Raw genomic sequence first — 23,112 nt, 5'->3', positions numbered from 1 at the left:
AAATTGACAATGGCCATCTATAGAAGAACGCATGTTTAATAATACATTATATATGCATTTGGCTTTCGTGTCTGTGGCTCAGACAGTGTGTCTCTGGGGTGGTGACCCATTAGGGAAACTTTAAAAGTTCATCATTTTGTTGACAGGTAAGTCCCTGGGGGACTATGAGATCATCACTGCCAGTTTCACCACCCTTATAACCAGCTCCCATGGTTACCGTCCTCACCCTTTAACCAGTTGAAATCACCTAATTTACCAACAAATGGAGATGTTTTAAATAAATTAGTTGTTTGTTATCATGTGCGTATATGACCAGGGGTATAAACAATAAAACGAATTGTATCTACAGTATGTTTCAAAATGTTACTCAATTTAATCACATCAAACACATATTTGAGGAAAATGAACTTTTTACATTTGTACCTAGGGATACTTCGCCTAACAAGGAAAGTTATTATTATTTACTTACCCTATTGTTTTTATAAAGCTGTAGGCCTATGTACTTCTTTTCATGAATAATACGAGATTTTAAATCGGGTTAGTGATAGCCTCAGTCCCAATGCTGTGTTCATTGTATGGGTGAGACGGAGCAACTTTTCCTAAAACTATTGTCACATTTAAAAATATACATTTGGTGTGAAGTTAGATTTAAGTAAATGACAATGACAGATCCTAGTTGGATAATTTCTTGACTGGGGCACATTAAACGTCCTCCTAAAGGTTATAAATTGTAAGCACATGTGTAAAATACTTTACTTTCACCTTTTATTGTTTAACATTTATTTTTCATTGGTCATTTACTTTTTATATGTATTTATTCACTGCCTATTTTGGAAATGTAAGTGGTGCATGTAACATTTTGAAATATTACTGTTAAATATCATGCTAGAAATCGAATGATGTTGAGAGCGAGACGCTCCAAAAACAGCTGCTGATGCTTCAAGCACTCGATGGGTGCAGTGGCGCGCGCCTGTAATCCAAGCTACTGGGAGTCTTAGGCTGGCGGATCGCTTGAGTTCAGGGGTTCTTGGCTGCAGTGGACTATGTCGATCGGGTGTCCGTACTAAGTTCGGTATCGATATGGTGCTCCTGGGGGAGCTCGGGACTACCAGGTCGTCTAAGGAGGGGTGAACCGGTCCAGGTCGGAAACGGAGCAGGTCAAAACCCCCATGCCGATCAGTAGTGGGGTAGCGCCTGTGAATAGACACTGTAGTACAGCCTGAATGATACAGAGAGACCCAGTCTTTTATATGTTTTAACTAGGTAGTGTTTGTATTTTAACTTTTACTGTTAATTTTTGTTTTTACTTTAATTTACATTCGAGCGTAATTATCAGTATGTTCACGTTCGCACGGAAGAATTTAGCTACAACTTAACAAGTCTAATGCATCTGCAAAAGTGAGTCACATAAGGATGATTTCAGCTTTGCATGCCTATGTGTCAGCTTTAAAAGATGATTTAATTACAACTTTGATATGTAAGATAGAATCAACATGTAACAACTAATTTACCAAAACAGGTAAAAACAAGTCTGTTCTTTCTGACTGTTACAAGAAACATCACTCACAACCTGGTGTAAAGCATACACAATTTGGTCCTCCTACAGTGATGAAACATTCATTTGGTTTGTGTGCTGGATGCAGAGTCAGAATTAAACTGACTCACTCATGAAAACGTGAAGCTAGACAATAAAATGTAAAAGGTAGGCTACATTATCAAATTTGTAGTGCCCATTGTCTGCTACTGGACTGCTTGTTGCTGATCTAAATCGTTAAGGAACTTAATTGTAAGCCCATTTTATTCGAAAGTTATTTTATTGAAAGATCACAAAACATGACCCTACATTACAGTGAAGATGAATATTCTGGATTCATACACTAGAGGGAGCTCTGAACACGTCAAACTTTTGAATACATATATTATTGCAGATACCAAACCTGACAGCACCAACATTCCAGGATTCATGTTATATAATACATTTTACATTTGTAAAACGTACAAACATGTACATATGTATACATGTGCAATACATTCATCATCAGATATGGAAGGAAGATGCACTAACTGCAAACAGCATGGTAAATTACAAACATTTAATGTACTTTACAGTAGGTCTAGGTCTAGGTTTTATTCATGTGCCTTTTAGACATCTTTCATTGAGATGTTGGTGCCAGAGGTCCAGTGGGCTCTGTGTTGAAACGTTGGACAATTATTTTCATCTCCTGGTCCTCTCTCTGTGCGAGAAAAAGTTTTACACACAAGCTAAAAGTGTGTAAAGACCAATAGCTGATTAGTGCTGATGTTGTTTTAGGTCACTAAGTTGTTTCTTCTTTTTAAATGTAAGATTACGATATAAATCCAGTTTAGTAATCTCTGCAACTGCATCACTATCCAAGTTTTTGGCAGTAGTGACATGACTGGGCGTGGTCCCTTTAAACCTGATTGCAGCAACATGTTACAAACTCTCTTTTGTAAGGGACAGGATGCAAATTTTGATACTTACTGTATTGCCATGACTGTAAAACTAACATGAATAGATCTTGGTGAACCTTGAATTCATCAGCCCTTAAGCAGAAAGTAATGCCACGCCTATATTTGCCATTGTGTCTCCTATTCGTGTATAGTCATACAGTTTTTACAGTTTGTAGTATTTCGCAAACGTCTTTAAGAGCTTGCTTTAAGCTCTTCTTGTGTCTCTTGTGCCAGATTTTGTTTTTAACATTGATTTATTGTGTTCTGTATACATCCTGTGAACGTAGGTATTGAACAAACATAGCCAGATAAACCAAGCAAAATTGCAAATGCAAAACAAGGTTGACCTTCAAATAAAAGTTATTAAAAGTTTATTTTCAGTCCATTTGTCTAATCCAATGTACTATTCTCATATAATGTATATATAGACTGAATATCCGTTTGATCCACATTACACATTCGCGATACTTTACAAGGATCAAAGATTATTACTAAATAAGGGGAAGTAAGTGGCCGGCCGACATTTTATGACCTAAACCGTGTCCTTTTTTTTGGTGCTTTTGTGATGTATCTGTTGCCAGGCAACATATACAACACTGTTGTGTGGCTGTAAGTAGACATATCGCTGTGACCCAGCCCATTTATTTTCCCCTTTCTCTCTCTCTCTCTCTCTCTCTCTCTCTTAATTCAGTAATTCCAAACAGTTTATCATCTTTTCTTTTTCATTTATTTGTTTATGTTTTCTGTAATTATGAGTCTGATCCTATTTTCTGAATTTAGTCACATAATCATACTTAAAACTGTATATTTACCGTGGTATTCCAAAAGAAAAAACAATGACATAAATAGTTTTGGGAGGAGCTTTAATTGAAGAGACATTTTCTCACACACAACATCAGATGTAGTAAGCCATATTTTCTCATATGAATGTTATCTTTAGCTAAAATCAGTTTCCTTGTTCCGGATACCAGCAATGGCATTTATTGACGCTCAATCTAAACAAAATGTGTGTATGTGTTTGGTCGTTGTCTCTCAAAGCACTTTAGCTGTGCGGTCGCTGTGCTCCTCCACCTGAGAGAATACGTATTAAAACCTGATATAAACAAAACTTTAAACAATTTTGACACAATGTTATATTGGTGATTTTAATTACCTTGTCCTGGAGAACTATAAAAAAAAGATTAAGAGTCGTATTAGTATACATATTTACAAGATATTTGAGAAATTTGAGAAATAGAATAACTGACACCACATACAAGAGCTTACTTAGTCTCCTGATTGTCCAGGAGGCTCCTGTAGGTGGCGATCTCCTGCTCCAGGCGGCTTTTAATATCCAGCAACATTTTGTATTCGTGTCCCTGTTGTTCAATGCTAGACCGCATCTGAGACAACTCTGACTCCAGTCTGTTGATTTGATTCTGGAGACCTGCGAGCATAGAGCTGTATCTAGCCTCTGTGTCTGACAGTGTTTTCTCCAGTGACGCTTTCTGTGTGAGTAAAGAAAACATGCAGAGAAATTAAGAAACATTACCGATAATCTCGTTTTGCATTTTAATACCAACAATCACTTTCCCATACACTGATTTTAATTCACGTATGCTTAATATCAGACAAACACCACCTTGGTGCAAGATTTTTAGGATCTTCAACAGATGTGCGGACTGCAAAGTGTACTTCATTCTTTGATCTCTACCGCACCCACTTTTGGAGAGCTTTCTAAAAGCTTCACAAAGCATTCGCGACATTTCTCACTCTCACTCCATCTGTTTTTCATTTATCTCCCTCCCTTCCATGCCCTCTTCTAAGCCTGCTTATGTAATTCCCGTCCAAAGTTCAGATAGCATATCCCCCCAGAATTTCTCCTTCCTTAATAGTTCACTCCCTCTGCATTCCACTTGTATCTCACCATGCTGAGCTGAGACTGTAGCTCGATCTCCAGACTCTGCAAAGTGCGTCGCAGTTCAGTCAGCTCTGACTTGGAGGTCTGAATGGTCTCCGTGCTGACGGCCACCTCCTTGCTCAACTGCGCGGACTTGAAGTGAGAGAAGAACACACACAATATAATTTTAAAACCATATCCGTTACTCCTGTAGTATGTGTTTTGCACTATATTTCAGAGAATTCAAAGTTATCTTACCTTGTCTTTAAACCACGCCTCCTGATCTCTGCGATGTTTCTCTATGACGGACTCATAGTCAGCACGAATCTCCTCCAGAAGCTTGTTCAGGTCTTGCTGAGGTGCAGCATCGACCTCCACGTTAACTGAGCCAGACATCTGAGACCTCATTGCCTCCAAGTCCTGTAACCATACAATTCATGTACCCAAATGACCCATTGTTCGGCACATGTATAAATAAGAAGAAGAAGTAGAAGAAAACACTTCTGTTACAAACCTCTTGGTGGTTCTTTTTCATAAACACAAGTTCATCTTGCAGACCTTCGATCTGCATCTCAAGGTCGGCCTTTATCAGGGTTGTCTGGTCCAGCAAGCGACGCAGGTTGGCGATGTCAGCCTCCACAGACTGCCGCATGTTTAACTCGTGCTCATATCTGATTGGTGGAGAGGTTGGACAAGCTCATTACTCATTATTGTAACATGACTATTATTTGTCCGGATGAATGAGGGAACTCACTTTATTCTGAAATCATCAGCAGCCAGTTTAGAGTTGTCAATCTGCAGGAGGATGTTGGCATTGTCCACGGTGGCATTTTTAATCTGCAAAGTAAAAAATAAATTCTACTTAATTTGTCTGCAAAATAAGAGAAGTCTGATGGGGGTTCTGTTTCATCATTTTAATAGACCCAAGTGATTTCTATCAAAGGAATTTTAGAGTAGACAACTTTGGTAGTCTCCGTTAACGTATGCCATAAATATGATTGTAACATTCAGAATGTCAAGACATTAGACATTACCTTTTCCTTCAGGTCATTGATGGTGTTCCAGTAGGCACTGTAGTCCCTCTGTGCAACCGGCCCCTTCGTCTCATAATACTCCCGGATCATCTTCTCCAACTTGGCATTGGCAGCTTCCAGAGAACGCACCTTCTCCAGGTAGGAAGCCAGACGGTCGTTCAGGTTCTGCATGGTGGCCTTCTCATTCAGCTGGGCATTATCAGCCATGCCACCTCCTGCTCCGAATCCTCCACCATAACCTCCACCATAACCTCCACCATAACCTCCTCCATATCCTCCACTCCTGGACTGCATGGAAGAGGAAGAGATGCGGACGCTCCCCCCAAGACCACCGCCGTACACGCTGTGGGCTTTCTGTGGAGCACCCATCATGCTACCTCTGCTCGAAGAGATAGTGGACCTCGTGGTTGACATGCGCATCGACATGGTTGCCGGAGATTAGAGTTAAGATCAAAGCAATGAGGACACTGCAGGAAACCGCTAGAGTTGTCCTTAAGAGGATGGCAACTTTGAGCCGGGTCCGTTCTCTTATATAGCCGGAGTTGAAGGGGCGGGTCCTGGATGGGAGGAGGGGGGAAGGTGTGTGTGAGTGCCAGACCCTGCTGCAAACACCAGTTCAGAGACTCAAGGACCAGTGTTCAGTTTCCACCCTAGTGAGGAAACTGGAATGGAATGTCATTTTCTCTCTCTCTCTTTGTGTGTGTATGTTCATATTCATTTCTGCAATGTCCTCACCCTTGAAATTTCAATAGTGGGAGTGCAGTACAAGTACTAGCTTTATGTTTAGCTTTTTTGTTTTATATGGGTTTAGTGCCAGCATTCCTCCCCGTGTCAGTTAGAGGTGGAACAAAAGTCAGTTAAAATCACAGAACATGATACAGCACAAACAGTTATAAACATACATGATCCATGTATAAAGTATACTTTCAATGTACTAACAAGTCAAGTCACATCAGATCAAAGCTTATGCAAAAATGCATGAATGTAATAGTCTTTTTAACAACACGATTTTTGTTATCATTTTAGGTATCATCTCACAAAACAAGAGCTGCAGGACGAGTTAAGTGCCAAAGCGAGTTCATACTCTGAGTCTATACTGGGAAACAGACCAGGGCTTGATCAAGCACAGTTGGGTCTCTTGGGTAATGTTGTCTTATGCTGCAAGACCAGAAACTCCCAAACAGGAATAATCTGACTAAGGAAGGCACATTATAACCTTATCGATTTGGCTTGTTAATATTATTAAATGTTCTACGTGCCATCTTCAAAACACAACAATGCAATTTATTTTCCAAAGTTGCAGGCTGCTGGTGTATGAATGCATTTTGACAAAACAATTTGACTTGATGTTGGTTTTCCTGGGGGGGATGTGACATCATCTCCGTCAACATCAACGACCTCTTACCAGATCACATCTGGAACCTCCACTTGGATACCTCACTCCTCAACAATAGAGACGGAGAGAAAGGATGAAAGGGGGGGGAAAGGGGGTGTAGCCATGATCCTATTTTGAATTATGAAACCCGGTGTGTGTGCAAATTGTATTGCTACAATTAGAGAGAGAGAGAGAGAGAGAGAGAGAATAGAAAACTAGCATCAGGGTTGTTTAAGCAAAGACAACATTTATAAAATTAGGATCTATGGCTGCCAATTGCACTGTTTTTCAGTCCTATAGAAATGTGAAAACATTTTTTTAAATTAAAAAACGTGTAATTTATTTGAAATTATATTTTATTCACGAGCAGCATGCATCTGCATGGCTGGTTACTGTGTACATCAGTGGCTCTGTTGTGAACGCAGTGGTCTGTTTAGTGACTTTTGAGTCATGACTCATTGTATAAACAGAACTCCACCCACCTCACACTCTCTGATTTAGGATGTGTTCTCAAAGCGCCCATGGGAGAGTTGATAACGGTTATTACCTATGAAATGTCTCTTCTGTCTAGTCAATCAAAAGCCTCAATTAAAGAAATAGTCTCCTTCAGCTTTAACAGCTGTGGAGAGAGCGTTATTCCAGCCTCACTTCAGTTCTAGTTATTCTAGTTTTAAAAGCACTATAGGTTGTGGTTTTATTTCAATACAATAGTTTACAACTTGGCAATAAAGATAAGTGCTAATTAGAAATAAATTATACATTGTGTCATTCATTGTAATGACTAGTGACAATTTGACAAATGATGGTGTCTATGAAATACGTGAGCTCAAAAAAAAAAATACAGTACATATCATGCTTCTACTTGGGCTCAGATGTGATGAAATGTCATTTAAAAACTTTGTTTTTCTTGTCTGCTGGAAAATCTGAGACACTTCAGAAATCTGAAACATTCTGCAGATTACTTTCACAGATGACTTATGTTACCAAGGTCAAAGTAGGACAAAGCTAACTATGCTATTGCAATTGGATTTGAATAAAAAGCCCCCAAAAAATACTGGCGTTAATAAATGGGACTTTTATTTTGGTAATAATAATCGCAACCTGTATTTATCGATCACGATTATACATTTTTAACCGTGCTTGTCACATTGGCAAGTGAGGAGTGATCTTTTTCTAAATTATAGCAAATAAAAAATCTGAGTAGAACAACGAGCCAGGACTGACCTTTGGCAATTTAGGGTTGAAAAACAATGTAGGATTGAAAAAACAACACGCTCGCGCCAGATGTTCGGACTATTGTGAAGGACTTTGCAGCAAAATGGTAGAAGTCGTTTCTAAAGGTAAGATGCTTTATTGCATTTCTTTATCAGATGTAAGGAATCAAGTAATTTTTATGAGTAACGTTACTTGTAAAACATTGCCACAAACTCGTTGCATGTACTGTAACGCTAACTTACATTTCTGATGTACGCCGCTTCATGTACAGGGTCGTTTTTTTATTGCTTATAATCATTATAAACATTTGGATTGAAAGTAGTACAATGGATACATTTCGATATTATGTACAACATAACGTAACATAATACATAAAATAAGAGGGGGCAAACAAAAAAATATTATTATTAAAATTATTATTATTCAGATTTTCACAACCATACTGATAAAAAGTTCTGATACAAATATCAAAGTGATATTCTGATTTAAGTCTTTAATAGGACGTGCACCATCACAACAGTGACCGCTGCAATTTATTTCGACTGTTCAACTATTTGCTTTACGAATATTTGTTTAAATATCAGCAAATATTTGTGATGCAATATACACTGCAGCTCAACATGAATATAGTTTCAAGTTTCTTGTATTGTTCATTTAATCAATAGCTACAGCAGCGTCATGCATTGCTGAAGGCCCTTTTAACGTTTTTGGTCAAGTGCATCCTCATAAAGTGAAACTGTGTGGTTAACAGACAAAGATGGACCGTTTTTTTAAATGAAAACAATAGATGAAATAATATTTGATTAAGGATTTCAATATTGAGCATCTGCATTCTTTTGGTTTAAAAACAGCTTCAAGATTTGAGTCTCCAACTTTTTGCATTCATTTTTGCTTACATCTTAAATGCCATGCCGTAGTGTGGTTTCTTTGGCTCGAAATCAGAAGGTTGCAATTCAAAACCTGCACAAAGCAATTAAAAAATTATACCTGTGGCTCATGGCTTTGAATGATGCGCACAGGCCAAACTTATGGGATTATAGGAATTTGAGCATTGGCCCAGCTAAGCATTGCTTGCTTGAAGGAATCAACAAGTCCACCACAAAAAGCTTTAATAGTTACATTTTAATAATCATAAGTGACAGATTAAATCAGATTGTCAGAAACATAAAAATATTTACATTTCTTGAAATAACGAAAAATAGATCTATTATTATTATTAGGCTGGACACCAAATGAAAATAACAACACATGGCGCCTATTATTCTGTGAATTTGTATCATTTCCAAGAAGTCCGGGAAGAATTATGGTTTGTTTTCTCTCCCGATTGTCTCCTCAGCTTTGAAGGTTCACACGTTTATGGACCACAAGTCCTGTTGTTATATCTTTGTAATTCTTCAAAGATCTCAATTTCTTTCTTCATTGCTTTCAAGTTTCTCAATCAAGCCACTGTGATAAAATTAGCTTGCAAAATTCAATGCAAAAGTTATCCAGCTCTGAGTTCAAGTTCTCTTTTGTTGTTTTGTGTAGGTTTTTTTCTGAAAAACAGAATTAGGCTTACACTCCTTAACTAGGCCAACAATGGTTTACATTTATTAACGTCAGTTAACGGGGATTAACATAATGTAGAAGCTGGACCACCCTCATTCTGCATATCTGCCTCATTATGCCCATTTTACTAAAGCAACAGGTTTTTATTGCATGTCACCAACATGAATGTTAAATATAAATTTTGATCTATATAAACTTGCATATTGCAACAGACATGACATGCTGCAGTGACGTAACTCTCTTATTCACACTAGTGTGTGTTGCCTACTTCTAGATCATTGCACAATGCCGTTTTGAACCTCATGCCCATTGAGCCTCCACAACCTCAATCTCTTACTCTTAATCACAAATAAAATGTATTCTGCACAGTTCTTAGATGTTTAGGCTCACTTATCACCCAGTAAGTCATTTTACTCCACTCCACCCTACAGCATAGTTTCAAATATTTCACGATCCTTTCTAATCACATCACGTCCACAAAAACGTTTTGAATTGAATGTTAACATGCCGTTCTCAGAAGAGGTGGTTGGAACTTGTGCTTATAATTATTCCATTCATGCACCACAGTCATGGCAACAAGACAAGTGTAAACATTTGCTCATGGATGCTAGGTGTGTTCCCCCCCTGTCCTCTGTGTATCTGTGCATCGCTCTGCTATTGTTCACTTCAGGATATGTCAGATTCCTGCTATAGAAGGTTTCTATCATATGTCAAGTGGGCAGACATCACAGACCGTTCTCACGGTGTAACCCATCTCTCCAATAACCCTCTTATCACCTGTTGTAAAGTGTTCTCTAAGGTGTGGCTTGGTTTATTGCTTAAATGCAATAAAGACGGCTGTTGTTCTCGGGCTGGCAGCTGCTTCCGTAATAAACAACTTGATATTCACGTGCTTCAGGCTAATAGCAGAATTGCTTCATATGACACAATTTAAATATATATCCTTTCGGATGACAAAGTGATATTTTACCGGAGGTGATTTACAGTTGTGAGAGTTTCCTGTGGCAGGATCACTTAACCCCTGGGTGAATATATTTTTAAAGCCTAGTGGCATAATGATCATACGTATACAGTGCCGCCCAAAAGTTTACACACACCTTGCAGAATCTGGAAAAGGATGAAAATTTGGGAATTTTGAAAATTAAGTTTTAAATTTAGTCCTGCTCTGAGCAAGTTATTTCACAAAAGAAATGTTAACATAAAGTTCTCACCAAAGAATAACAACAGAATTTATAACAAATAGCCCCAGGGCAAAATAATCCCCCTGATTCCTAACACTGTATGATGTTACCTGAACAATCAATGACCGTTTTAAGTTTTGTCATCCCTGTAGAAAAAAACAGCATATGCTGATTATGCAGGTTTTGAAGCATGGTAGCTGGTTTAAACTGGTCATGTGCTGGTTTAAGCTGCACGTGAGCAATTTAGGAACAGCTCATGACCAGTTTAAACCAGCAAGTGATCCACATGAACCAGCTCAAACCATCAACCATGCTTCAAAACCTACCTGACCAGCACATGCTGTTTCTTTAGACAGGGATAGTTGTTTGTCCTGGGTCATTTAACTGTCCACTCATGTTCAGAAAATTGGTCCAGGTCCTCCAGAATCCAGGTATTTCTGGATATTTGACTCATGTCCAGCAGTAACTCTATGGTTTTGAGATTCATCTGTTTACATTGAGGACAATAAAGAGACTCATACACAACTATTACAATAGATACTAACATTCATCTTGTGAATGGCAACACAATTAATTTAAAGTCAGGTGGGCATAATATTCTGAAAATGACAACTTGTGTAAATTGTTTTGTGTATTCATCTTTTTTTCATTCAGTAATGTCCCTCAGAAGATATAAAAATACATACATGTTTCGCAGAAAATTAAATATAACAAAATTACAACAAAACCCTTTTCTAAGGTTTGCACCCATTTGTTGTTTTTGACCTTCTGGTAATCCAAACTTGCAATCTTCGATCGTAAATGAATACTTTCTTTTATACTAAAGCAGGAAAAAGTGTTAAATTAAATGGAAAGGTGTTAAACAGGATTCCATTAACCCAGAGTTAAAAACAGCGCTGGGATACGACAAGATACCACTTCACAAGATGTAAACACTGGTCCATAAGCACTTATAGTCTTGATTTTATTTTTTGTGTCGTTAAAATACTTGAAACAGGAAAGTTCTTCTGGACCAGCATTGGATCAGTTTTCTTTACCTTTTCTAAAGTGGTCTATGAAGTGTGCAAAGCTCATTTTAAAGTATTATTTCTATTAAACATGCAGGTTACATTAGGTATGTTTTTGTGCTTTGAGTTTTTGCTTCAAACATTTCTCAGATGCCCCACCCATGTCATGTAGACTTATGTTATTATTGTTACTTTGTTTAAATAGAGTTTATACTCCAGTCACAAAAGTCACAAGTGCACTTAATCTAGAGCCCATCCTTCGTGTATTTGTGTGTTACATCACCAGCTTTCGCCTTTAAAGGTGAATGTAATTTATTGGGCATATGTAAATATTTTAAATTGCATACTTGCATACTCGATTTTATTCTTCCACAACCTTTAATGTCCAAATATGTTTATCAGGAAATGGAAAAACAATGCATTTTTTCTAAGATTAAATACTGTGTTGTCGAAGTTGATAAGCACTTTTTAATACGCTTTTTTAGTTAGATATTTATAAAACCCAGTGACAAACATAAAGGGTGATTAATAATGATTTATGGCAAAAAATAAAATACACAAAATTATGAAGATACAAGGTTTTAGAAGGACAGCAGCCATATTCAGTGTGATAGATAGTAAAAGGCAAACTAGTCCAGTCACACACACCTTAACCGGCTCAAAAGTATTGTTACAGAGCATCACCTGGTGGCAAAACTCTTCTACTGTGATAAAACATCACAACACACCCATAGACACACCCACATGTATGGTAAATGAGTTGTTTTCTTTTCATAATCCTTTTTCCTTTTGTATTTTGAGTTCTCATTGAGATTATTCTACAGGATCAAGTTTTTTCAGTTGATCTTTATTCTTCATAGATTCTCTGATTGTAGTTTTATAAAGAACATTTTGGGCTTACTGTGACTGAAACACACCCATTGAATTGCACCCATCTTTAATCCACGGATGAATCACTGATCAAGCAGATTGAACTCTAGCAGTGTCATGTTTTCATTTCTCAACACCTCTTTAAAGGAACTGTTCACCCAAAAATGTGCCGTGTTTGTAGTTATATGTTCAAAACATGAAACCAACCATTAAACACAAGAGGAGAAATATTAAAGAATAAACTTGTCACTCCTTTCCTTTTATGCCTTCACATTATTGTGTCATGAACGTGGGGGGGGGGGGTGAGACACAGACAGAGGACACAGGTGCATACAGCAGTAAGGGGGTCAACAAGACTTTAATAAATAATAACAGGCAGACAAAACAAAAACCCACGATGGGGTAACATAACAAAACATGGGACTATAATAACTGGACAGGACTAAGACTAAGTACACTTAACTAGACTAGACTAGACTAGACTCAACAGGAACTCAGCCGCAAATGACACACACAATGAACCAGCACAGGACAGAAAACACAAGGCATTATAAAGGTAACTAAATCAGGAGGGGACAGGTGTTGGGCAAATCATAATGAGCACCAGCAAGGAAACAAGAGGGCAGGAATAATGATAAGACCGGAGAGAGAGTATGGCAACCCATAAGTGCCAAAATTGTCTCTCTCCACATACAAAATGGAGCTCTGTCAAGATTCCGCCACTAGGCCAAGAGAAACATGACGCGATTCGGTAGAATCATGATACATTGTGATCAATATCAAACCCGATGCGTGTATAAAAGCATGTTTTCTCCTTAAATGCCTTATGTGCAGTTTGTTTTTAAAACTCAAATATTTGATTCTTCTTTTCCTATATTCCCCTATTTTTAGCACCTGTGGGCAGCATAACTAAACACAACATTGAAGCACCATTGAGGCAACCTTGTTCAAATTGAACCTTTTAAATTGGAGAAAACATACCATACAAACAATACATAATCTGGCAAAACAGAATAGTTTGCAAGCAGTATAACAGATATACAACTTGCTGAAATAAAACGTGGAAGTAGAAATAATGCGGTAAAAATCCATAAACTGAAAGAATATGATCTGGTAAAGGCCTCAAAAGAAATGACCGTAAAATGTGTTGCAGAAGATGCAGTGTAAACCTTTTTTTGTTATCTATCTATAGGTCTTATCTTTTGGCAAACTCATAGGAATGTTCCTGTGCCCTCATAATGTAAGATGCATCACGATGAGAACATCTGGTAAAGCAACATTCTAAATGCTTTGCTCTTAGGTTTTTTTATGTAGAAATTAAAACTGTATAAAAGTTTACACCAGTTAGATTTCAACTAGACTTAATTGTATTTTAATATTAAAGAAGCAGGGGATTAGTGTTAAAGAATGAATCAAAATGATAAACCTTTGTGTTGATTGGTCAGTCAAAGCTATGAGAGTTTCACCAACCTATTAATACAGGTATCACTTTGCAGCACACATACCAATACTAGTGTTGCATAGGAACAGTCTGTCACAGTTTATTTATCAGATACTTTGTCATCTGAAAGAATGATGCCATGCTATGGTGTTACCAAAAAAGTCTTTTTAATTACCTTTTGTTTCCCTGTTTTAATTGGTAGCAATTTAATATAAAGCAGTAATGACTGAAGGGCTTGAAGGCACTTTATTTGGCAGATGATGTCAAGGGAGTTTCTTGAGGAAATCTATCCATAAATGTCCATTTTAGGTATTTTTTAATAGTGAGCATTAATAAGAGTGTTTTATATATATTATCCTTAGGATCCTTGAATCTTGAAGTGGTCATTTAAATTTGCCCCAATTTATTAAAAACTACACAGACTTTCAACACTTCATTTCTATAATCATTAGAATCTTTAAGCAGTCATCAGGACTGTGATAAGAAGCATGTTGACGTAGATGTTGTCGCTTTAAATAGCCACTTTGGTTTGAGATTTAATGAAAAAGTTATGTGAAGAACTCTTGAGACGTCACAACTACACCAAAAAAATACATAAAAATGTGGATGGTCAGGTTCCACTGGATGGGTTTTTATTCGCCAGACGTCCATGAGGGCAAGAGTGCATACCCATCGGTTCTTTACCCGCATCCTCTCCACTCCCCCATCTCAAACAGGTACTTAAAGGTGCTTCAAAGCTGACAGAATCACAGTTACTTGCGTGCTCCACGTTCAATTGCCATAGAATCATCTGAAACTTCACTATGTCGCTCTACTCAAAATCCCAAACCCTCAGCGTTTATGGTGGAGCCGGTGGCCAAGGAACTCGCATCTCCTCTGCTTCGAGGCCTCTTTATGCCTCTAGAAGGGGTTTCAGTCTGGCTGATGTGTCAGCTGATGAGAAGGCCACCATGCAGAATCTGAATAACCGTCTAGCCAGCTATCTGTCAAAGGTGCGCTCGCTGGAGGAGTCCAACATTGAGTTGGAGAGAAAGATCAAGGAGTGGAACGAGAGTCACACGGTCGTGAAGCAGGAACACTCTGGCTACCAGGGCATTATTCAGGACCTGGTGGATAAGGTGAGTGCAGTCTGGGGTGGGCTGTTGGTCAGGGACCTCCAAAAAGTGATACATTAAGTGAATTAGAAAATAGTCTTTTAAGACTCCTGATGAGTCAGTCACTCACTAGTGTGATAAGGGCCCAGAGAGACACGAGAAATGTTGACATATTTGACTTTTATTCTACATTCCTTGGCTGTAGAGAATTTCACAGAAATTGATGTAAAAAATGAATATAGGAACCAAACTCTTTGTTGCACAAAAATATTGACTAACCTGCTTTTTTCTTATTTTTTGGAATTTTGTCAAAAAAAAAAATCTTCCCCAACAGATTAATTTAATGTCTAAAAACAATGGAAGGACCCTCCTGGAAATAGACAATGCCAAGCTAGCTGCTGATGACTTCAAAATGAAGTGAGAAACTACATTTATATTTATGTTTTTAATTTATAGTTTAATTTGTATTTAAATTTGGATAAACGTAACCAACTTTTTTTACCTGAAAGGAAAAAGGTTCGCCAAAACTGAAAATTATGTTAGAATTAATTTTTTGTCTGTGAAACCGAAAATAAGTGATTTATAGCAGAATGTCCAAACTGCAGTTTTAAACAATAAAATTTAAAGGTAAACAAAAATGTCTGAGTTTAAAGACATGATATGTAAGATTTCCGCACTACAATATCCAAAAACCCCTGGAGCAGTGTTATTTATTTTGTTTAGTTCTGTTAATGTTCTGACAGTAAATTAAATCAGATTTATTTATGGCTAGAATAGTTCTGTAAGTCTGTTATCTTCACCTTAGGTATGAGAATGAGCTGGCCATGCGTAAAACTGTTGAAGCTGACACTGCCATCCTGAAAAAAATTCTGGATGATTTGACCTTGAAGCGCTCGGATTTGGAGATGAATTATGAAGGTCTGAAGGAGGAGCTTATTCTACTGAAGAAAAGCCACGTGGAGGTACGATATATGACATACATTTCTTATCTTCACTTTTTAGCGAGTCTGCGTGCCTGTTTTGTCTCTCCTGTCTTCTGGTGCCACTGCTCTGACACTTCTTTTTAAAAGCTTTCAGCAGTGGTTTTTATAAATTGGTTAAATTGTGGATTCTTAATAGATTAAAATAATATTTCCAGGCAAGATTTATATTCAGTGCGTTGCCTATAAACCTGGATATGCAGAAATTCTTCATCTAATGTTATGATCTCATTAACATGTCATGTTAACCCAAATTGAACACTTTTAGTCCACTCTGTGATGTGATGTTTGCTAACACGTCTATACTTTTCCACCGTCTTTTATTCACATGAATGTCTTTTATACACATGAATAACAAGTTTGCACAAGTTGGAGCGACAAGCAATTTGTCCACACTGAACTATGAACACGCTAACTATACTTGGTTGCTCTTGGGGGATGTCCCTTTACCAAAGTTCATTGTGCTGCTCTATGGCAACATCGACAGTCTTGTTAACAAATTCCACTGGCCCTGGTCGTGTGGTGACCAGTAAAGACTTTTTTCTATTGTGCCTCCAAAAGAATGGGCCCTTTAATTGGAAAGTAAGGACATGTGGATCGTCTCTCAGTGTGAAATTCCACCACTCCTCACATTCCAAGCTTCACACACACACACACACACACACACACACACACACGGGTGTACTGTATACCGAGCACTGGACGGCTATGAAGATCTAACCAGTTACAAGATTACGTTTGTGAACTTTAAAACTTGACAGCAGAGTTTGGCATAAGTTTAAACTTGTAGTGTGGCATCTCTGCAGATGACAAAAATGTTTTATTAATGATGTGAAATAGTTATGATATTCCTGATGGAAAAACATCTTAAACCAACATAGGTGTGTTTGCTTCACCCAAAGCAAACACCATTTTTAGGATAGTTCACCCAAAAAATGAAAATTCATCATTCTTTTACTCACCCTCATGTCATTTCAAACCTGTATGACTTTCTTTATTCTGCAGAACACAAACAAGATATTTTGAAGGATGTCGGTAAACGAAGAACATTGACTTCCACTGTATGAACACAAAACCACAGAGACATTTCTCAAAATATCTTCTTTTGTGTTCCACTGAAGAAAAGGTCATATATAGGTTTTGAACAACAATAAATGATGACATTTTAAATAACGATTCAAATAACGATTGTTATTTTAAGGTGAACTATATCTTTAACTGATCTCCCAGCCAAACTGGTCTGTTTGCAAGTTTTAAATGGACTGACTTCATTGCCAAAAAAACAGTTTTAGTTCAAATATTTTCTCGTCTATAAGGGCAAGAAAGAAAAACATCTGAAGATAAAGGCAAAAGCCGACAAGAGCAGAATAACGTTTCCACACCAGCAAAAAACTCCTTCCTTCCTCTGATTTTTCCTCTTGTTCTTCTGCCGGGGATTTTCTGTTCCATTACATCATTTTCAGCTAAACAGTAATATCACAGGGCCTCTGAGGTTTCTTTAAAGGTCATCCATATATAAACAATCAGACACACATACTCAAGCACACACCAGCCAAACGCAGGAACCCCAGAACTGTTTGTCAGTTGATAAAATTCTTTAACAATAAGCAAAATTCACAATCTCCCTTTCTCCTGTGTTCTGACACGTTTGCAATTAAAAGTCTAATCTCAGGCCACCACTCCTATATCTGATATTCTTTATCAATCAACACAAAGATTAATCACACATATGTAGCACAATACAATGCTTCTGTCTATGTGCCAGAAAACACTGACTCGTGTTTTCCCATCCACAGGAGATGACTCTGGATAGAGCCGAGTCTAGAGGTCAGGTCAACGTTTGTGTGGATGCAGCTCCCTCTATGGACTTGAATCAGGAGATGACCGAGATCAGAGAACACTATGAGGCTGTGACTGAGAAAAAACGTGAAGAGCTGGAGTCCTGGTATCAGAGCAAGGTAGCGCTTAATCCTACACGCACAATTCAATTATTTCCATAAGTTATAATTGCATTATGTCAGTCTAAAGGTTTAATCACATGGGCTCATGAGTTGATCTCTGATTAACATGATCAAATATAGTTGGTTTCATTTAACATGAATCACATTTACGTGTATGTGTTTGTGTTAATAAATACAAAATTAATATGCACAGTTTTCAGACATATATTATGTAAACACAAACTTGAATTATGAATGCCAATCTTAATTAATCGTTTGACAGCCCTATTACTCATACATTTGTAAGATTTAAACTTTTATAATTATTTTTTAATTATTGAATTTCTGGAGAATTTTTGGGGAAATGGAGGATATGGCATCTCTGATTTTGCTGTATAGTATACTCTAATGGTTGTTTTTGTTAACTGCAGATCACCACAGTGAGCCAGGAAGTGATCACTCATAATGAAGAGCTTCAGGTCAGCAGAACACTTCTGAAAGACTTGACAGTCAAGTTCCAGAGACTACAGATTGAACTGCAGTCCAGTTACAGCATGGTGAATATACCAAACAGTCAATCTCACCCACACAAAGATTTTCTTTGCAGAATATTTTTGTTTCATTGCAGTAAACAGTTTGTTAAATGCCAGCCCAGTTGTAGTACATGTCTTGGCAGAGTTGTTTTTTAACACAAGCTCCCGTGTGTGGTGTTATTGTGGCCTCACCCCCTCTAGTTCACCAACCAGCTCTTTGCCAGCTTTAGAGACTTGGAGCAGTCCAGGGAAATGTGCTTTCATTTCCTACGTTTGTGCATTTGGAACAAAAACAAGATAGGGGAAGATAGGGTCCCAAAAGCATGGGTCATTTGGACCTTGTTCCATATAATTCAGCCCTTAAGGTAACAAATAACAGTAGAACAATCGCCACTTGTGAGATCAGAACAAAACATGTTTAAGAAGAGAATGATTTCAGTTATGATCCAAGTCAACAATTTTGACTAAATTGATGATTTAAAACCATTTGATCTGGATTAAAACTAATTTAAAAAAATAGCTTTGTAGACATTGTACCTACATTGTAAAAGAATTTGTATGAATTTGAACAAATAGTGGAGGAAAACCAAGTGGCTCAAAGACCTTCAATACTTTTCAAAAACGTTTCTGGATAAAGAAGTTGCTTAAGAGAAATGATCAAATGTAGAACGTTGTTCAAAAAAGTTAATTCTACATAGCGATGCCCTAGATTACATTTTTGGTTCACCAATGAACCTAGTGAAAGGTTTTATAAGATTTATTTTTGCATTTTCATAGTCTAAAGAGCCTTGTTGCACTACACCAAACCTTTTGTGAATCAGAAAGCTTCTTTGGATATTAAAGGGCCGCAATCCCAGAAATGCTACCAGAAATTGAGCCGCAAGCATGTGTGCAGAAACACCCTGTAATTATACAAATCCATCTATTCTTCTTTTTGTAATCACCTTTTAACCATAACAGTGACACAAAACAGACCGTTTGGTATTCCCTAACAATGTGATGTCACATTGTTTATGCCTGCCCATGACCGCTCAAAGACTCCGCCTTATGAGCGCGTAGCTCGGCCTTCAGCCAGAGACACGCTGTAAGCCATTTTCAGGCAAGAGCAAAATAGCCACTAGCATGCGAAAAAAACGTCAAAGAAACAACAAATGTGTGTTGTTGTTGGATGTAAAATGGAACATAAAAGAAGGCCGGGAGGAGACCTTTCTGACGAGCATGGGTTCGCCTGGCTGTGACCTTGGCAGCCAGAGTTATTAATGATCGAAAGTCCCGGGAGGGACGCCGAGAACTCTGCGTCTGGGAAAGAAGCACTTTTTCAGGTCGACGAAACAACATTTACCGCTCCGTTTCACCGGTCTGGAAAGATTTACATGAACGAACCATGACCTGTTGGAAAGATCTCTGCCAGGGCATTCAAATGAGTCAATGTGACCCCTCGGTCAGGAGCTAGAGCTCCCGGTAGCCAGTGAGGTTGAAAAATCTAAGCTCCGGTGGCCCAGCGATCGGAAAACCAGGCTCCGGCCAGTCGCCTTCCGCGGAATGTATCCCCGGCTCCCGGGGTTGTGGCGAGTCAATGCGGGTCAGTATATCATGGGTTTCACCCCAAAAAATATTCTCAAGAGTGGATCAGTACCAGCTGTTAGCAATCTAAATTTATCTCCGGAAGAAGTATTACACATCGTTTTTAAATTGCCTTTCCAAAATTATGTGTTTATCATGTTAGCGGCTGTTGTTTACATGTTCGTGGCCAATCCTGAGACTTATCATTGGTCCAAAGACAGGTGTTGTGTCGTAACGTTATTGGTAAAACACATAGCACCCATTGGTTCAGAAGGTTTGTGAACGACATAATTCCTGTAAAGCTTAGTCATTACATCGAAATAAAGTTATAGCAGTGTCTTTCTCGTGAGTTCAGTGTTTTCTCGTATGTCCTAATTGCGACAATACTTAGAGTGGATAGAAACAGAGTTTGCATTTGTAAGACAATGAGGTTACAATACTGTTAGTAATATGCATGCTCATAATTAATCATCAATGGCCAACATTTCATACAGGAAATGGTCAGTATATGATGTTCTCTATGTGTTTTTGTCTTTTCCATTTAATTCATAATTCATTTGTAATTATGAACAAGGCATTAAGGGGATTTTTATTTCAGTTAGTGTATGGTTTTGGTTGGAAAGGTCATTACAGACATAATTGCGCATTCCGCCATATTGCTTGTCTTGATAGCATCCAAAGCTATTTTGCATATGGGGGGAAGCAGAAGCTCATTTGCATTTAAAGAAAGAGACGGTTCTTCTATGGCATTGCTTGCCACTATTACTTTTGTAGATGGTGTTTATCCAAACTTACATGATGTATAATACATCTATATAAACAGAATATTGAAGCCAGTGAGTTATGTGGTTTTACTGAATAAAGTCATGAAGTTAACCGTGGCCGTTTCTCATCCACAGAAAGCAGCCGATGAGGGGACGCTGGAGGAGATACAGGCCCGTTATGGGGCAGAGTTAGCAAGTCTCCAGGCCACGGTCACCACCCTGGAGGAACAGCTGAGTCTTTTCCATGCTAACATTGCCAACACCAAGCAGGAGTATGAGACGCTGCTGGACATCAAGACCCGGCTGGTGCATGAGATTGATGAGTACAGGAGACTGCTGAACGGAGAGGAGAGGTGATGCTTGAGATACGTTTGCTTTGTTTTGCAGTTCTGTGATTTCTTGAATGTTAACTTTGCAATGTGTAAACTTAAATATGTTTGAACTTTACTGCAATATTATTTATTTTACTAACGCTATATTTCCTCGCCTCTCTCCCTTTTCACAGTGAAAAACACAGTAAGTAACTTCTTCATTGGCCCTTGCAGTTTATTGTTTTACTATTTAATAATATAAGATAAGCAAATATGTGACATGGACCATGTTAACTACTTTAAACATAAGATCTGATTTCCTGTAGTTAAAAGTATGACCGAATATCTTAAAAGCTTTAAATACTCGTACTGATTCAGAAAATGACCTGATGGTATCTCTCTTTTTAGATGTTATCACCAAAACTACCACAATGGTGGAAACTCTTGTGGATGGGATAGTTGTGGAGACCAGCGAACCGGTGGATGTCAATGAGAAAACAAACTAATATGCTCAAAACCATTATTTAGACAGGTGTAAAAAAATCCTCAGACCGAACTTAATTTAATGTTCCTGTAAAATGTAATGTCGAATGTTAATTTGTTAAAATATACTGACAGTGATCTAGTACCTTTCAGCTTTTGAGTTATCAACTCTCCTCTGTGATTCAGTCTGTATGTTTAAACCAAGTGTTTATGTACACATAAATGTATGTTTAAACAAAGTGTTTATGTACACATAAATGTATGTTTAAACAAAGTGTTTATGTACACATAAATGTATGTTTAAACAAAGTGTTTATGTACACATAAATGTATGTTTAAACAAAGTGTTTATGTACACATAAATGTATGTTTAAACAAAGTGTTTATGTACACATAAATGTATGTTTAAACAAAGTGATTATGTACACAATTTACTGGCAGCCATTGACAAGTAATACACTGTTTTTAAAAAAACAGTAAGTTACTTGTCAATGGCTGCCAGTAAGTAACTGTGATTGTTTATTACAGAACGTTACTTGTCAATGGCTGCCAGTTAGTTACTGTGATTGTTTATTACAGAACGTTACTTGTCAATCGCTGCCAGTTAGTTACTGTGATTGTTTATTAAAGTAAGTTCCTTGTCAATGGCTGTCAGTTAGTTACTGTGTTTTTTTACAGATAATGTAGATGATTTGGAAAAAGCCACTGACTTAAAAATATAATTATTAATGTGGTTTTAGATTACTTACTTTTTCTTAGGATGATTGCTAAAAAGTGAACCTATAGAGCCAAAACCGAAACCGAAATGATTCACAGATCACTTATTCTGGTTTGGTATCTTTAAGACTTAGAGTTTCTGACTGTAAGAATAATATAATTAAGAAAACACGATACAAATTCAATGGAGTTCCAGCACTTTATTAGTAAGTGGATCACACTGTTTGACAAATACATTGTCTCTATTTTAACGTAAAACACAATTTGAAAACATTTCCTAAACAAACAAAAATGCTAAAATATAATTAAGAAAAATAATAATAATTCACAGCTGAACGGGTTGTTCCACATGAATATTTCTGAAAAACAAATAATACATTTTAATATATACATTTAAAAAATATTAAGATTAAATAAACATTGACCTCAATCTAGTTATTTTGCCAGTCAAACTCTGTGAAGTCCCTGATGAAGGAAATGACACGTGGGTTCATGTATGACCTCTTTCGGTGTACTGACTTTCCAGTTTTCTGGCTTCTCTGAACCTTGGCACTAGACTTACTGGACAGTGGAATAATCCTGACAAGAAACCTGTCAGAATAGCAGCAGGACATTCTGCATGCCCACACTGAAATCTGATGTTTGAAAGATTTCCTATCAATTTTAATATGCCAAAAAAATGTAGAAATCGAAGCTGCATTGAAC

At 37.5% G+C, this 23,112-nt stretch overlaps 2 protein-coding genes across 4 annotated transcripts; one reads left to right on the top strand and one right to left on the bottom strand.

Annotated features, from left to right (window-relative positions):
- Positions 1–3,318: 3,318 nt before the first annotated feature.
- krt94 (keratin 94) lies at positions 3,319–5,903 on the bottom strand. Of its 2 annotated transcripts, none has more exons than XM_056735554.1 (8): positions 5,386–5,903; positions 5,106–5,188; positions 4,866–5,022; positions 4,610–4,771; positions 4,379–4,504; positions 3,729–3,959; positions 3,626–3,639; positions 3,319–3,543 (listed from the first exon to the last, which is right to left on the bottom strand). In XM_056735554.1, exons 1-6 carry the CDS (start codon positions 5,809–5,811, stop codon positions 3,735–3,737), a joined length of 1,179 nt encoding a protein of 392 aa, XP_056591532.1. In that variant the 5' UTR covers positions 5,812–5,903; the 3' UTR covers positions 3,319–3,543; positions 3,626–3,639; positions 3,729–3,734. The 2 variants fall into 2 exon arrangements, with proteins under 2 accessions (XP_056591532.1, XP_056591530.1); XM_056735552.1 differs by having other exon boundaries at positions 3,739–3,959.
- Positions 5,904–7,898: 1,995 nt separating this feature from the next.
- On the top strand, positions 7,899–22,339 carry krt98 (keratin 98). 2 transcript variants are annotated; one of them, XM_056735555.1, is made up of 9 exons: positions 7,899–8,100; positions 14,739–15,140; positions 15,451–15,533; positions 15,922–16,078; positions 17,893–18,054; positions 18,468–18,593; positions 21,032–21,249; positions 21,402–21,412; positions 21,616–22,339. In XM_056735555.1, exons 2-9 carry the CDS (start codon positions 14,826–14,828, stop codon positions 21,711–21,713), a joined length of 1,170 nt encoding a protein of 389 aa, XP_056591533.1. In that variant the 5' UTR covers positions 7,899–8,100; positions 14,739–14,825; the 3' UTR covers positions 21,714–22,339. The 2 variants fall into 2 exon arrangements, with proteins under 2 accessions (XP_056591533.1, XP_056591534.1); XM_056735556.1 differs by lacking the exon at positions 7,899–8,100 and having other exon boundaries at positions 14,628–15,140.
- The last annotated feature ends 773 nt before the right edge of the window (positions 22,340–23,112 follow it).

Source organism: Triplophysa dalaica, chromosome 21, assembly GCF_015846415.1.
Source record: "Triplophysa dalaica isolate WHDGS20190420 chromosome 21, ASM1584641v1, whole genome shotgun sequence".
Classification (NCBI taxonomy): Eukaryota; Metazoa; Chordata; class Actinopteri; order Cypriniformes; family Nemacheilidae; genus Triplophysa; species Triplophysa dalaica.
Note: the sequence above shows the minus strand (reverse complement) of the source record. Positions and strands in the feature narration are given on the sequence as shown.

What these genes read in the sequence shown, in the direction of transcription:
- krt94 (XM_056735552.1), bottom strand. Translation starts at nt 5,811, where the DNA reads ATGTCGATGCGCATGTCAACCACGAGGTCCACTATCTCTTCGAGCAGA. An exon ending in AGGCGTGGTTTAAAGACAAG is followed by an intron (nt 4,505 to 4,609) that starts GTAAGATAACTT and finishes TCTCACTTCAAG; the next exon opens with TCCGCGCAGTTGAGCAAGGA. An exon ending in TACAGTCTCAGCTCAGCATG is followed by an intron (nt 3,960 to 4,378) that starts GTGAGATACAAG and finishes TTACTCACACAG; the next exon opens with AAAGCGTCACTGGAGAAAAC.
- krt98 (XM_056735555.1), top strand. Translation starts at nt 14,826, where the DNA reads ATGTCGCTCTACTCAAAATCCCAAACCCTCAGCGTTTATGGTGGAGCC. An exon ending in TGAAGAAAAGCCACGTGGAG is followed by an intron (nt 16,079 to 17,892) that starts GTACGATATATG and finishes TCCCATCCACAG; the next exon opens with GAGATGACTCTGGATAGAGC. An exon ending in AGTCCTGGTATCAGAGCAAG is followed by an intron (nt 18,055 to 18,467) that starts GTAGCGCTTAAT and finishes TGTTAACTGCAG; the next exon opens with ATCACCACAGTGAGCCAGGA.